At 43.2% G+C, this 14,266-nt stretch overlaps 1 protein-coding gene across 2 annotated transcripts in view; it reads right to left on the bottom strand.

Moving 5' to 3' along the window:
• The window catches only part of PUS7 (pseudouridine synthase 7), a 52,560-nt gene extending 38,819 nt beyond the window's left edge, over nucleotides 1–13,741 (bottom strand). For both annotated transcript variants that reach the window (XM_060244713.1, XM_060244714.1), the window contains exons 1-6: nucleotides 13,607–13,741; nucleotides 11,823–11,895; nucleotides 7,507–7,902; nucleotides 5,028–5,112; nucleotides 4,812–4,913; nucleotides 1,688–1,832 (exon numbers count right to left, since the gene is read on the bottom strand). In XM_060244713.1, the coding sequence (XP_060100696.1) occupies nucleotides 1,688–1,832; nucleotides 4,812–4,913; nucleotides 5,028–5,112; nucleotides 7,507–7,902; nucleotides 11,823–11,895; nucleotides 13,607–13,667 (862 nt within the window). In that variant the 5' untranslated portion in view covers nucleotides 13,668–13,741. The remainder of the gene's footprint in view (nucleotides 1–1,687; nucleotides 1,833–4,811; nucleotides 4,914–5,027; nucleotides 5,113–7,506; nucleotides 7,903–11,822; nucleotides 11,896–13,606) is intronic.
• Nucleotides 13,742–14,266: the final 525 nt, after the last annotated feature.

Genomic DNA, 14,266 nt, shown 5'->3' with positions numbered 1-14,266 from the left:
TCTACTGCAGTCTTTCATCCTCTGGCTATTTACTGGAATGGTGCTAGAAGCACTGATGGTTGTAGCTGCCATGGGCTGATCCCCTTCACAGACAAACTGCTGATGTTTTCATGGGAACATGAGAACAAGGCCGCAGAAATGTTGGACCAGCTGCCCACACTTACTCTTGAATGCAGATAACACTCATGTAAACAATTTAGCATTATAGTATCAAGTGGCACTCACTACCATTACTTGCAAATAGGGACGGGCACAATCTGGAAAAAATGAAGTTTGTGGAGGTTCATGCTTCAGGAGTTTAATACAAATTTCACAAACTTCTCCATTGCAGAAATTGGTTTGTACTTTGGGAAATTTGGGGGAAGGGGACCCAGAAGTAAGCTCCAAAGGCATTTAAATGCCTTTGAAGCCCACTTCTGAGTTGAACCGCCCAACCAGCCCTGAAGGCATTTAAATACCTTTGTAGCCCACCTCTAGGTCAGACCAGCCTGACTGAACTCTGAATGTGAGCTTGAAAGGCCTTTAAAGGCTTTTGGAGCTCATCCTTGAAGCTCAGTTGAGTCAGGCACCCCAATTCAACTGAGCTCTCTCTCAGAGTAAGTTCTGAAGGCTTTTATAACAAACCTGTAAGTGGGCTCTGAAGGCATAAATACTTTCAGAGCTCATTCCTAGAGCTCTGTCAAGTCAGGCGGCCCAACCTGACTGAGCTCCAAAGGCCTTTATTTAAATGTCTTTGGAGTTCATTCAGATTGAGGCCATGGGCCAGTGGTGGTCTCCAATGGCATTTAACTGCCTTCAAAGCTCACTTCTGGCTCAGCCACCAAGCCAAAAAGTAAGCTCTAAAGGTATTTAAATGCCTTTGTAGCCCACTAGAACCTCATAAAGGTTCATGGGCAGATAATGGGGAAGAGACACATTCCCCCAAGCCTCTACTTTCTGAAGCATGAACCAACCTGATTAGGCATTAATTTTGGTTCATGCCCATCCCTACTTTCAAATGGTCTAAAAAAATTAAAGAACTTTCACTGAGATTGCTTTTAAGCTCTTTCAAAGGACACTTCTCCAACATGTTTGAAACACCGTCAGGTATGTAGCCTACACTTTTAAGCCAATAATTTTGTCTTAACCTAAACATCAGATTCAGAATTAGCTATTCCATATGAAAAGGTTAATCCTTTTTTAATTGATAACTTCACCACACATACTGGTGAGCAATAATGAAAAGTAATTTGTGTAGGTTGATCATGTAATTTCTGCAATTCATTTAATACTTTATAAATTTACTGTATTTTCATTAATATAAAGCTACAAGTTGAATGACAATATACAGATAGAACTTGATTGAAAGCTTTCTGTTCTGTGACTACACACATTTCTATTTTAGCTCCTTCATATGCAAACTTACACTGAACTGTCATTTTTCCATCATGGGCCAAAGGATTTTAACAAGTTGGACTACAAATGGCAATTACTTGCTTAATGATCTCTCCATCATGTTAATAAAAACAACACTAAATTGGTCCTTTGCACTGTGCAAGACAAAGCCAAAAGGGATTTTAAAGCTCTTCTAGGACTCCCTCCTCCCACAACAGACTCAACTTTCACAGGCGCTGTGGTTGTGAGGATCTCAGTGCACTACAGAACAACTTCTGATTTTCATTTCTGAAGTAAAAGCAATTGAACTCACTTGCAAGTGCCTTTTTCCCAGCAGTGTGGTAAGCAACAATGTATTTTTTCCCATCCCTGTCTTCTGTTTTAGTCTCTAGTCCTGGAAACAGGGATTTCACAGCCTGATGAATCACCGTTCTTTTTTCCTTAGTGTCTTCAATGACCTAAACAACAGTATTGTTTTAAAAATAAGAATGCAGGCAAAGCTTTGATGTTTGTCACAATTTATCTTCATAAAGCAGCACTATACATCTTGTGCAGAAAATCTGAAACAAATCCAACTAGGCAGCCAATAAGCAAGCCCAGATGCAACATTAATGCTTCTTGGCTGCAAAATTCTAAGGCAGAAAATATTTCAAACACCAAGCCCAACTGAAGGAGCACTTGTGGATTCACTGGAAACTGCTGGTGATGTGGTTGCCAGCTTTTAAACCAATCCTCCTACCTGTCCCTATATCAGTTTCATTGAGTTTCAGCTGCATCAATGATCAGGTGATGCTATTTATCTCTATGCCATGAAAAGCTTCAACTGCCTATTTAATTACATTTTGTAGACTGTACAAATGTGTTCAGGAATGCACTTCTATAAACAATAGTATATCAATTCAGGAGGTTGCTTCTGTAAGGAAGTGTATTGAACTGCAATGTTCACTGTACATATCCTCCTTTTTACTGCCAGTCAGTGTCGTCTTCTTTTGTAACTTTCTCTTCAGTATGGTACAACTAGTGATACTTGGTGCCTCGGAAGCCACATGTGGATATCTGACATGCCACCGGTGGCCTTCTGAGCACTGTTATCCATGGCATTTGTTGCTGTAAAAAGGGGTGTTTTTTTGTTTGTTTGCATTGTTTTCCAGTACTTCACTCCTAGACCCACTGAAGTGTTTTATTAGAGATCTTTGCCAGTTGACTGGGTTTTTTTTATCATTCTTTTGTAATCCCCTTTGAGCCTCAGTGAGAAAGGTGGGCTATAAATAAAGTTAAAAATAACAGTAACCTTTATTAAAGGGACAGGGCTAGGGGTATGCATTTGGATCTACTTGAGCCGAAAATCTACCTGAAAAATAACTGACCAGTGTTTTTCAAGTAGATTTTGGCACCCCAGATATATCCAGATTTTTGCAGGAAAACCAGGGGGGCGGGAGATCCCAAAAAAATCCTGGATGTATTTGGGAACTACCGGGTAGATCTGAAAACAGCAGAGAGGAGGGAGCAAATTGCTCCTGGGGTTCTACTGCAGTCCCTTTAAAGTTTAAAAGGACTGCAGAAGACAGACCAAGGATCAGTTGTGTTGGTGGGGAGCAGGCTGTTCCCAGCAGCTCAGTTTAAATCAGGCTGCAGAAGAAGCCAAGTCAGCCCCAGGATAAGGCTGGCTTTTTTTAAAAAAATGGTATTTTTTCTTCTCAGGTCTACCAGACCAGAAAAATACTGCACCAGTATTGGGATCCAGGATTTTTCAGAAATCCCTATTTTTTTCCAGGTCCACTAGACCTGAACCAAAAAAAATACAGATTAAAAAATATTCCACACAGGACAGGTTTTGCCTGGTTACTTAGCAATTTAAATTTTTTATAGGATCATCAAGGGAGGAATGTGTAACTGGATGCTGGACTAGACAGATCACTGATTGTACTGATCATTGACAGATCACTGATAAGATCCAGCAGGAATCTTTAGAAGTATATTTTCCAGGTAATGGGACATGATTATATTGCTTTACTCTGCTCTAGTTATACTTCACCTAGAGTAATATGTTCAGTTTTGGGCACCACAATTTAAAAGGAATATAGACAAATTGGAACATGTCCGGAGGAAGGCAACAAATATGAGGGGTCTAGAGACCAAGTCCTATGAGGAAAGGTTGAAAGAGCTCAGTATGTTTAGCTTGGAGAGATGACTGAGATGCGATATGATTATCATCTTCATGTACTTAAAGTGCTGTCATATAGCGGATGGTGTGGAGTTGTTTCCTGTTGCCCCAGAAGGTTGGGATAAAATTAAATCAAAAGAGTTTTCAGCTAAACACTAGGAAGAACTTCCTGACAGAGCAGTTCCTCAGTGGAACAGGCTTCCTTGGGAGATGGTGGACTCTCCTTCTTTGGAGGATTTTAAACAAAGACTAGATGGTTTGACAGCAATGCTGATTCTGTGAAGTTAGGCAAATTCTGAGAGGGAAAGGCAGGAAGGGTTGCATCAGTGCTTAGTTTTCGTGGGCCCTTCTTACACACCCAAGGAAATGCCAGTTGCCACTCTGGGGCCACTTTGGGGTCAGGAAGCAATTTTTGCCAGGCCAGTTTGGCCAGGGATCCTGGAAGGTTTTTTGCCATCTTCTGAGCATAGAACAGGGGTCACTGGGGGTGTGGGGCTAGGTATTTGTGAATTTCCTGCATCGTGCAGGGAGTTATAATAATAATAAGTTTTTATTTATGCCCCGCCCTCCCCGCCGAAGCAGGCTCAGGGCGGCTTACAAGAGTTGGACTAGATGGCCCTGGAGGTCCCTTCCAACTCTACGATTCTGTGATTCATATTTGCTTATTTAATGCTGAGAAACATAAGAGCATCTTTTGGCTTTCATATTCTGAAAAGGAGAATGGTCATTATTTTGTTTCTGTCCCCAAAACAGGGCAGACTGGGAAGTTAAAATGGATGGAGCCAACAGATGTGCCAACACTCAAAGGGGGTGGGCGAGGTGTCTGAGGAGCATTCAGACCTGTAAGTCCTCACCTGAAGCATGAACTGATACAGTCTAGGCAAAAATTGTATTGATTTATTTTATACGTGTTACCTTTGTACCCAGCAGTCAATCAAGCCAATGCACAAGAACAGCAAGTGATGAGGCTTAGACCGATTTCACACTCACCTTACTCCGCCCTCACGTCTGTCTTCTCCGCACGGCATCCTCCCGATTTCCCACTATTTGTGTCGGGGCTGCAGCAAACATCGTGCTTTTTGCGCAGCAAATAGAAACCGCTAAAAACCAGTTTCCGTTTGCTGCGCGAAAACCGCGATGTTTGCTGCAGCCCCAATGCAAATAGTGGGAAATTGGAGGGACGCCGCGCAGAGAAGATGGACATGAGGGTGGAGTAAGGTGAGTGCGAAATCGGTCCCTCTGTTTACTCTTGTGCATTGTTGAGACAGTTTACCTCAATGGCAACGCTGCCTTCTTTATTCTTAAAAAGCTGAAGGTTCTCTAGCTGCTGCTTCTCTTCAGCTGACAACACAGCAAAGATCTCTTCAGGTGGATCCTAATAAATAAATATGACACATGACAGGATGTAAGATAAACCTGCACATACACACCACATTTAATTTAAAAACTTTAATTAGGTATGAAGGCTGTGTGAAGGGAAGAAAGTTACCTCATCAACTACTGGCACAGAGAAGTCATCTAAATGAATGACACAGCCATCTTTTCCTATCTCATGAACAACAAAATCGGAGTATCTAATAAACAAGACAAATAGGTTAACAGAGTTCTACAGCCATTTTTGACATGGCATTCCCCCTTCAGACACATGTCCTAAATGCACACTTGTGTTTAAGCTGAGATCGATCAGACCTGTTCTTTCACACTACAAACCTTTTCTGTTTGTTCATTTCCTAACATGTTGATTAAGGAACATAAAAAAATGACCCCCTCAACATTTTGGTTTTTAACCCTTCTGAATCATTTATTTATTCAAAACATTTATATCCCATCAGACTCAAGGTGCCTAACAACTCTGTGACTTGATAGAAGGGCACCATTAACAAGGGTTTTTTTAAATACCCAGATTAAAACACATTTGAGTTCAAAAGCACAGATTTAAAAGCACACAGAATAAAAATCATAATCTAAAAAAGTGAAACCTCTCTGTTTTTCTGCCTCTCTTGGCAAATGGCGTATAATTTGTAAATGATGTACAGGAGCACTGATTAAACTAGAAGCAGGACCCAGTACTGAGATACCCTTGGCTAACTACAAGCTACAGCTTGGGCACTGGGAACCAGCCCTGGAAATCTCTTGGAATAATCCCCCCTCTTTTCCTGCTGTTAGCAGTTACATAGGCACCATGACAGATCATGCAAGGAGACATAAAAATTCCAGAAATTTGGAAGCCATGGAAAATCTTGCCTTAAGAAGCATATCATTCATTCTAATAGAGATAATATTTCATTGGAGTTTTTTCAGTGCTCCTCAAGATAGCCATTGGAAAAACTGGGGAGGAGGCATCCTCGGCAGGGGGGAATGTGGGTTTTCTCTCAAAAATGTCCAGGTTTTTTTTCTCGGCCTTCATACAGAGTACAGTTCCCAAATCAGTTTCTAGCTCAGTTCTATGGAAACTAAGACTGCAATCCTAAAGACACTTACTAAATCCCATTTAATTAAATGGGGTTTACTTCTGAGTGTACATGCTCAGGATGGCCCCATAACTCATTCGGTAAGGTTTCTCAATAGAGCTATGCCATGTTTTCTGCATAGGTTTTTTTTAAAAAAAGAACCCATCTTGCTAATTTGGACTCTAAAATCTGTAAACAGAAACCAGCAGATATTTCCTAGTTTTTCAGACAGGTAAATATAAATCATTTTGGAAGGAATATATATATAATAATCATTTATGCAAATTAAATTCCAAGGATCGGTTGAATCTTTCTAAGTTGTACAGAGACTGGTAGATAAATTGTTCAATACAGTTCCTTGAACTCTACAGGTTTGATAACTATAGTAGGATTTTGCAAAGTCCAAGAACAAGAAAGAATACAAGTTTTTGTTTTATAGGATGAATGCAAACTAATTGGAAGGAGCAGCAGCAGCAGCTAAGAGGATTCAATTCAGAAAGGGGCAACCAGCCTATACACTGCCTTTGACATGGAGGGCTGATGTGTCCCCACCATTTTTGCTTAACACAGAAGAGTACAGTATATGCCAAGACAGCTCCACTGCTATTGAGAGAGCAGCATTTACCCCACTCACCTTGGGCTGCTTTACACCACAATAATCATAGAAAGGATATGTTTATAGGAAAAAAGCAGTAGCAGTGAGCATGAGGCAGAGAAAACGGACAAAAGAAGCTTTTTCTTCTTCTCCCATAATACTATAGAACTCAGGGGTACCCAAAGAAGTTGATGAGCAATAGAGACAGAGCAGATAAAAGGACACAATTCTTTACTCAACAAGTAATTGCGGGATTCACGGCCAGTGGATGTACTGATGGCCACAAGCATAAATAGCTTTGAAAAGGAGTTTGACAGGTTCATGGAGGAGAGGTCTTTCAGTGGCTACTAGCCATGGTGATTAAAGAGAACCTTCACATTCAGTAGCAGTAGACCTCTAGATACCAGTGCTAGGAGACAACATCAAGGGAAGTAGGCTCTGGCCTCTGTGCCCTGTTTGTTGGACCTCCAGGAAAAAGATGATGGTATTGGATTTATATCCCGCCCTATACTCTGAATCTCAGAGTGGTCACAATCTCCTTTACCTTCCCCCCCAAGACACCCTGTGAGGTAGGTGGGGCTGAGAGAGCTCTCACAGCAGCTGTCCTTTCAAGGACAACTCCTATGAGAGCTATGGTTGACCCAAGGCCATTCCAGCAGCTGCAAATGTAAGAGTGGGGAATCAAACCCAGTTCTCTCAGATAAGAGTCCGCGCACTTAGCCACTGCATCAGACTGGCTCTCATAAAGCTCAAATAAAGCTTATTTGAGCTTTATGATCATATAAGAAGCAAAGAAAATGTAAGCAGAAGAGCTAGCTAGTTCAGCATTTTTTTACATACAGGATCCTGCTCCAGCTTAAATGGCACAGTTCTTTGTTCCGAAGCCAATCCATGGGATTAGTTACTAAAACATTTGCAGTTACCTTTCTTTTAAGATTCCTGAAAAGCCCTTGTGAGAACTGACAAACTTGGTGATACCAACATCGAATTCGGTCAGGCCATGCTTCATCATGTCTGCAAAACTCTCTGGGTCTCCTTCATCACTCCCTTCCAGCTCTTCTTCTTCACCTTGCTCTGTGCTTTTCTCAACTGGGATGCTTTCATTTTTTGTGTCCTTGAATGCAGGTATCCCAGGTGACTCCAGCTCTCCTTGAACTATAATAGGGTCAGGATTCTCTCTTCCTTTGAGGGGTTCTTCTGAAAACTTTTGCCTTTTATTTTCATCAGCACTTGCCTTATCCTCCTCAGAAAGAGGACGCTTCAGAGATAAGGTATCCATTTCCCCGGCTTCCATTTGTAAAGAAGTGTAATACACAGTTCTGAAAAGGGAGAAAGAGAACTAAACAACAAACTGCAGGGGTTCCCCATATTTTATGCTGTTATATATCATCTTTATGAAAGACTGTAAAGGACCACTGTGGAGGAATTTATTTTGGGTTGGCCCTCTTTATGATCTTAAACATACTCTTTATGAAACTGGCTATAGGAACTCTTTCTGAAAGTAGCCATTCTCTTATGAAATGAGCACTAAGCTCTTCAAACACTTTAGAAGCCTCTATGAACTTTTTCACACAGCCTATGTATTCCGGTATGGAAGCTGGTCAGTTACTGAACAGTAACGGGTTTCTGCTGGCATTTCAGACAGACCCGACTCAGTAACTGGCTGCTACCGGAATACTGTCACCTTTTCACACAGTCCCGCGGCTGTCCTGGGAGTGAGGCATGCCTGAGTTGTTACTAACAAAGAGCAGCTTCTTCCAGTTTTCAACCCCTCCTTCCGGGTTGAAATTGGTATGGGGCGCTGTGGGAAATGTCCAGTATCTAATCCGGGAGCAGTTTTCGTGCCCTTTTTCGCCCGCCGGCACACGATCTCCGGCTTTTTTTTTTTTTAACGTCCGGCTAAGATTGCTATAGCGACGTATCACAACAGCATCACCATAGGGGTGCCTGGGTTCCATTAAGATGCCAGAGATTGCCGCCGCTGAAACTTGGTAACTTATCTCAATGGAGCCTAGCCATCTCTATGGTGGTGCTGTTGTGATACGTCGCTATAGAGCTATAGCACTATAGCGATCTTTGCCCAACATTCCCCAAAAAAAGCCGGAGATCGCGCGCCAGCAGGCGAAAACGGCTGGCGCTGGTGGAAGCGAGATAAAAGCGGAACAGTGTGAAATGGCTTGCTTCAATCACGGAACCCTACTGGGACAAAAACCATGTGTCTGAAAACTCCCATCCCTGTCTCGGATTACTGCAAGGCAGCACAATACCGACTCCCTTCCGGTTTCCACTGGTAAGTGTGAAAAGGCCCTATATTTCTCTATGAGCTTTGACTGCAGTTATGAACTTGGCCACCAGAGCTCTAAGCTACTCAGCACTATCATACAGGGAGGACCATATATGGTAAAAATCCTTATATGGCAAGGAGGAAACAAGATGGAGGAGGCAGTGGGTGAAAGGTGAAAGGTTGAAGTGAACTAAGGACAATCTCAGCCATGATTGTTTTGAGTTAGCTACAGTTGGCTGACGTCAGAAACACAGCTGGGGTGCAGTGTGACCCAGTAGATCTGATAAAGAGATGGGTTGAAGTCTTTATAAGCCCTCCACTTTTGAGCAGAAGCTGCAGACTGTATCAGAGGCAGGGACCTCTTTGAGGCCTCAAACATTGAACACAGAGCATAGCTCTGATAGAATGGGATTTGGAACTTAGATTTTAAATGGGAAAATGTAGACTAATAAGGCCAAGTCCTGTTGGGACTTAGATTTTTAGTATTGTATGCTTTATGCTCTGTGTAAACGGTTTTCTGTTCTGCCTTTCTGTCCATATATTTTAAGGCTTCTAAAGGAGTGTTCTTAAGTCTAAAGGAACTGTAAGAGCAACTGTACTAATGTAATCTCTGTTCTGTCTTTCTATCCATATATCCAAAGCTTTCTGTTTAAAGAAGAAACTGAAATGTACTAATGGTATCTAAACTGTTTGCCTTCTGTCTAAAGAGAAACTTTGAGTCAAATAAACTGTTTTTGCTTTGAGAAGCCTAGAGTCATATAAAGTGTATCTATGAGATCTTAACACTTATTAGTGGGTATGTATTAGCCTTCTGATAACTGCAGATTGTTTTAGTTCCTGAAGGGTTTTGATTTTGGTGTTTTATATTGCTGGGGGTACAATAGAAATCCCCCAACAACAACCACCAACAAAAAGTAGCTTTTATGGAAGGGAAATACTGGGGCTATAGACAAATTTTTATTGGTTAATATTAACATAATTTTTAAATTAAAAAGGTAGTCCCCTGTGGGGTGACGTTGCTTTCATAACGTTTTCACAGCAGACTTTTTATGAGGTGGTTTGCCATTGCCTTCCCCAGTCATCTACACTTTCCGCCCAGCAAGCTGGGTACTCATTTTACCGACCTCGGAGGGATGGAAGGCTGAATCAACCTGGAGCAGGCTACCTGAACCAGCTTCCACTGGGATTGAATTCAGGTTGTGAGCTGAGGGCTCCGACAGCAATACTGTAGCTTTACCACTCTGCGCCATGGGGCTCTTAATTTTTTTTTTTGTACTGAAAAATAAATTCCACCTCCTGAGAGGTGCCATCACAACAGAAACCAGGTGGACACATGACTACATATTTAACGTAAGAATGAAAGCAGCCTTCTATTACATCAGAGCATGCACAAACATTGCCATGTGAAATGAGTTTGAGGATATTTCTCCCACATTCACATACACATTCCTGATACATGCTGCTCTGCTTTACAGATCAAGGCTGCACTCATGCATGGATGGGTAATGCCCTATCACGGCACTATAGCCAACCACACACCTCTTTAAAATCCAGTTGCAGATTATTTCAACTGTGTAATGATAACATACTATGCAATGACATGTGGAAACAAGCTCAGTTCCCCATAATTTTGGATGCAGTATATCAGGTGGCACAGGGGCAGCTTTCTGAAGGAAAAGTCTTAGGTTCCCTACTATTAGCAAACAGATTTCCTGCATAGCCACTTGGGTCCCAGCTATCTATCCTGTTTTTATCCCACCCTTCAAGGAGGTCAGAGTGGTATCCTCTAAACCAACAAGATAGATGAGTTAGACTGAGAGGAAGCAGATGGCACCAACCCAGTGAGCTTTGCGGCAGAATGGGAACTTGAACATTTGGGCCTTTTTCCAGCACTCTAACAGCAAACCAACCATGAGATACATATGTGCTATCTTAAAAAAAAACACAAGAAAGCAAGAGGTTGCTCCACTCCCTCAGGATTCTCAGCATTCTTCCAGCTAACTCTTCTAACTCTTCTGGGGTTGTCTCCAGTTCTGTATTAATTCTTCTGGTTATTTTTCTGTGAAAATGCCACTGGCCAGTTAGACATACAAATGGCTAAAGACCAGTATAAGACAAAATAACCTGTGATGTAGTAGAGCTGCTCTTGGACTGTACCACTCCAGAATACACCAAGGAGGACTGCATGATTACTCTGCCCCCATTTACACACAGGAAACTGACATGCCAGCAAGATGGCTAAGTCAGAATGCTCTCAGACTCTCTCCATGCAGCAGATTTCTCTCCTAAACATTACCTTGCTGTCAGACAATCCGCCACGCACAATTTGAAGCAATACAGTCTGGGGGTACTTTTAAAACATTTCTGCTTCTGATCTTTCTACAAACGTTTTATCTGGGGTTTTTAAGTTATTTCTGCTTTATCATCATCAAATCCTTTTATTGTGCTGGTTTTGTTACCGATAGCTAAGAAGGTCTCTCTCCTTATTTATTATTACGTTCCTGAATTCTTCTGAAGGTTTATTTCCCATCATTTTACTATATATTATTCCCAAGGTGGCTTTTAAAATCCATTTTAAAAGCCCTGCATTTTACCAACATACAAAGCTGGTATGTGGATGTTTTAGTGAAGAAGTGATCGAGTGTACAATGGTTAGAAGGTCAGACTAGCATCTGGGAGATCCCGGTATGAATCACCCCTCTGCCATGAATGCTTGCTGGATGACCCTGGGCCAGTCACACACTCAGTCTAACCTATGTAACAGGATAAAATAGAGAAAAGGGAGAATGATGTGAGCCAGTTTGGATCCCCACTGTCATACTAAGGCATACTAAGACATACCAAGCAACTGCTGAAGAACAGCAATTCTAAGCAGATGTACTCAGAATCCCACTCAGGTCTATTTGATGGGGCTGACTCCCAGGGCAGTGTTCTTAGGATAACGCTGTGACTTACTTTTTCAACGTGGGGTCGGTTGCCAGCAGCTTCAGTCTCCCAGCACTGCCCAGCAAAGGCAGGGAATTAACAGCTTTGAGAAGAACAGAAAAATATTAAGTGTAATGGTAAAGGTAAATAATAAAATACCCATAGTGATAAACAGTTCAACCCAACCCCCACGTCAGTCTCTGCTTCTTTGTAACCATTTCAAAAAAATACTTACACAGTCTCTATTTTTAAGGCAGTGGGCTAATTCTTTCCTTAATAATACTTTACTACTCCTGCCAAACAATACTAACCTCTTGGCAAATTAAGGGTTGTTTTACATATGGTGATGACGGGAAGACGTAAACTTGCTATGGGTGAAAATTACACTACATGCGAACTTGTAGTGTAATTCCAACACACTTGAACTTGTAGGTGTTCCAACACACATACACAACGAAAACAGGGGAGTGGGGGCAACATGTTCTATGGGTCCCACAAGGCTGAGGGTCCCCAATGTGTTGATTCAAATACTTAAGACTAACAAGACTTCATCTGTCTGTCCCACTTACCTTTGACATCCAGAACAGTGGCTTACAGAGGCCAACAAGAAGCCTCTGGATATTGTAAGATACCTCAACAGTATATGGATTTTGTTTTTTATTGATTGTTAACTTAAATAAGCCTTTGTACTTGTGGAAAAAATGTGCAAGAGTTGTTGAGTATTGTGTTGGGGGTTTTTTGTTAAGAAAATAATACAAATTATTATTTTAAAAAGGAAACCTATTTGCCCCTCGAGAATCCACATTCATGTTTACTGAAGAACTTATAGTTGTTCAGCACAATATTCTGTGCTGAGCTATTATAACACTATTAGGTTGCCAGTTTGATGTAGTAGTTAAGAGCGGAGGACTCTAATCTGGAGAACTGGGTATGATTCTCCACTTCTCCACATGAAGTCATCTAGGTGACCTTGGATTAGTCATAACTCTCTCAGAGCTGTTCTCTCAAGCAGTTCTTGAAAAGAGCTCTCTCAGCCCCACCTACTTCACAGGTGTCTGTTGTGAGGAGAGGAAGGGAAGGCAATTGTAAACTGCTCTGAGACTTAAATATGCCATGAGATAAAGGGAGGGGGGGTGGAGAGTGTAAGAGGACAAGACTGTGCACCTCCAGGGCCCTGGATGAAAGCTCAGTGTACCATATTCATACAGAGCAGTGTACATAGTGCATACACACCATGTCACGAGAGACAATGGCTTTCTAAGTTACAGAAGAAATGTGGAAAAGATGTTTTCAGCAGCATTTCTAAATTACAGCACAGGAATCGCCTGAGTATACTACAGCAACTGTACCGCTGTGCCCTCTGCTGGTGAACAGGCGTCACCACACCACACAATCTTCCTCTTCTGAAAACCCCAAGAGAATTACGGTAATACATTTGGCACCTTTATCACTTGAGCTGGCCGCTTGTACCGCGGCACACAGCACGCCCAGCTGCAGACTAGCGGTGCGCTACCCAGCATTGCAACACAAACCGTGAAGACTATATCGGTCTACATACATGCCCGAAGTGCAGATGCCCGGGAAGGATTGAACCAAAATCCTTGGGCGTGCAAAACAGATGCTCTACCCGCTGCAACAGTGCCGCAGCGCAAAGCGTAGAGCATAAGAGCAGGGAAAGCTCTTTCAACTGCAGCCTGCTTTCGTGCCCCCTCGAAGCGCCTGCTCGGGGGAGCGACTGCGGCAGCGGCCCTTCCTCCTCCTCCTCCTCTCCACCCGGGCGACCTTTGCAAGGGCGCTGGCAGAGCGGGACTTACCCGCAGCCGGCTGAGCAAGAGCAGCGAAGAGCCGGAGGTTGGCCCGGCAAGCGAGACGCATGGAGTTGACCCCGCACACGTGCCCGACTCCTGCAGCGGCCTATGGGGAGCGCCTGGGTGCGGAACGCTCCGGCTGGTTCCGGGGCACGGCGAGCGCATGACGTCCTCCGTGCGCGCTGGCTGCTCGGCCGGCCTGCCTGCTCCTTGAGGCCGTGCACATGCAATGGATGCGCTGCAGGAAGGCGCTCCCCGGGCCGGGCCGTGCGGGGAGGGGAGGGGAGGCGAGGCTGCCGGCACGCTGCTTAAGCACCGCGGGAATCGGGCCCGAAGAATTGCGACGGCGGGTTTCAAAGGCAGCCGCGGCAATAATAAGCGGGCGCGCTTTAAAGGCCAGCGCGGTTTATTCCTGCGGGAGAAGTTGCAAAGAACCCGCCTCTTTGGATGCTTAGCGCCCTGCTTATTCCGCGAGCAGTATGAGTTCTAATTATAAATCGAGGCTTTGGCCACAGAAGCAGGCACGGACAGAAAGGGAAAGGGACGGTGGCTCAGTGGTAGAGCATCTGCTGGGGAAGCAGAAGGTCCCAGGTTCAATCCCCCGCATCTCCAACTCAAAAGGGTCCAGGCAAGTAGGCGTGAAAAACCTCAGCTTGAGACCCTGGA

This window comes from Heteronotia binoei, chromosome 8, assembly GCF_032191835.1.
Source record: "Heteronotia binoei isolate CCM8104 ecotype False Entrance Well chromosome 8, APGP_CSIRO_Hbin_v1, whole genome shotgun sequence".
Classification (NCBI taxonomy): domain Eukaryota; kingdom Metazoa; phylum Chordata; class Lepidosauria; order Squamata; family Gekkonidae; genus Heteronotia; species Heteronotia binoei.
This window is presented reverse-complemented; position numbering and strand designations above follow the sequence as displayed.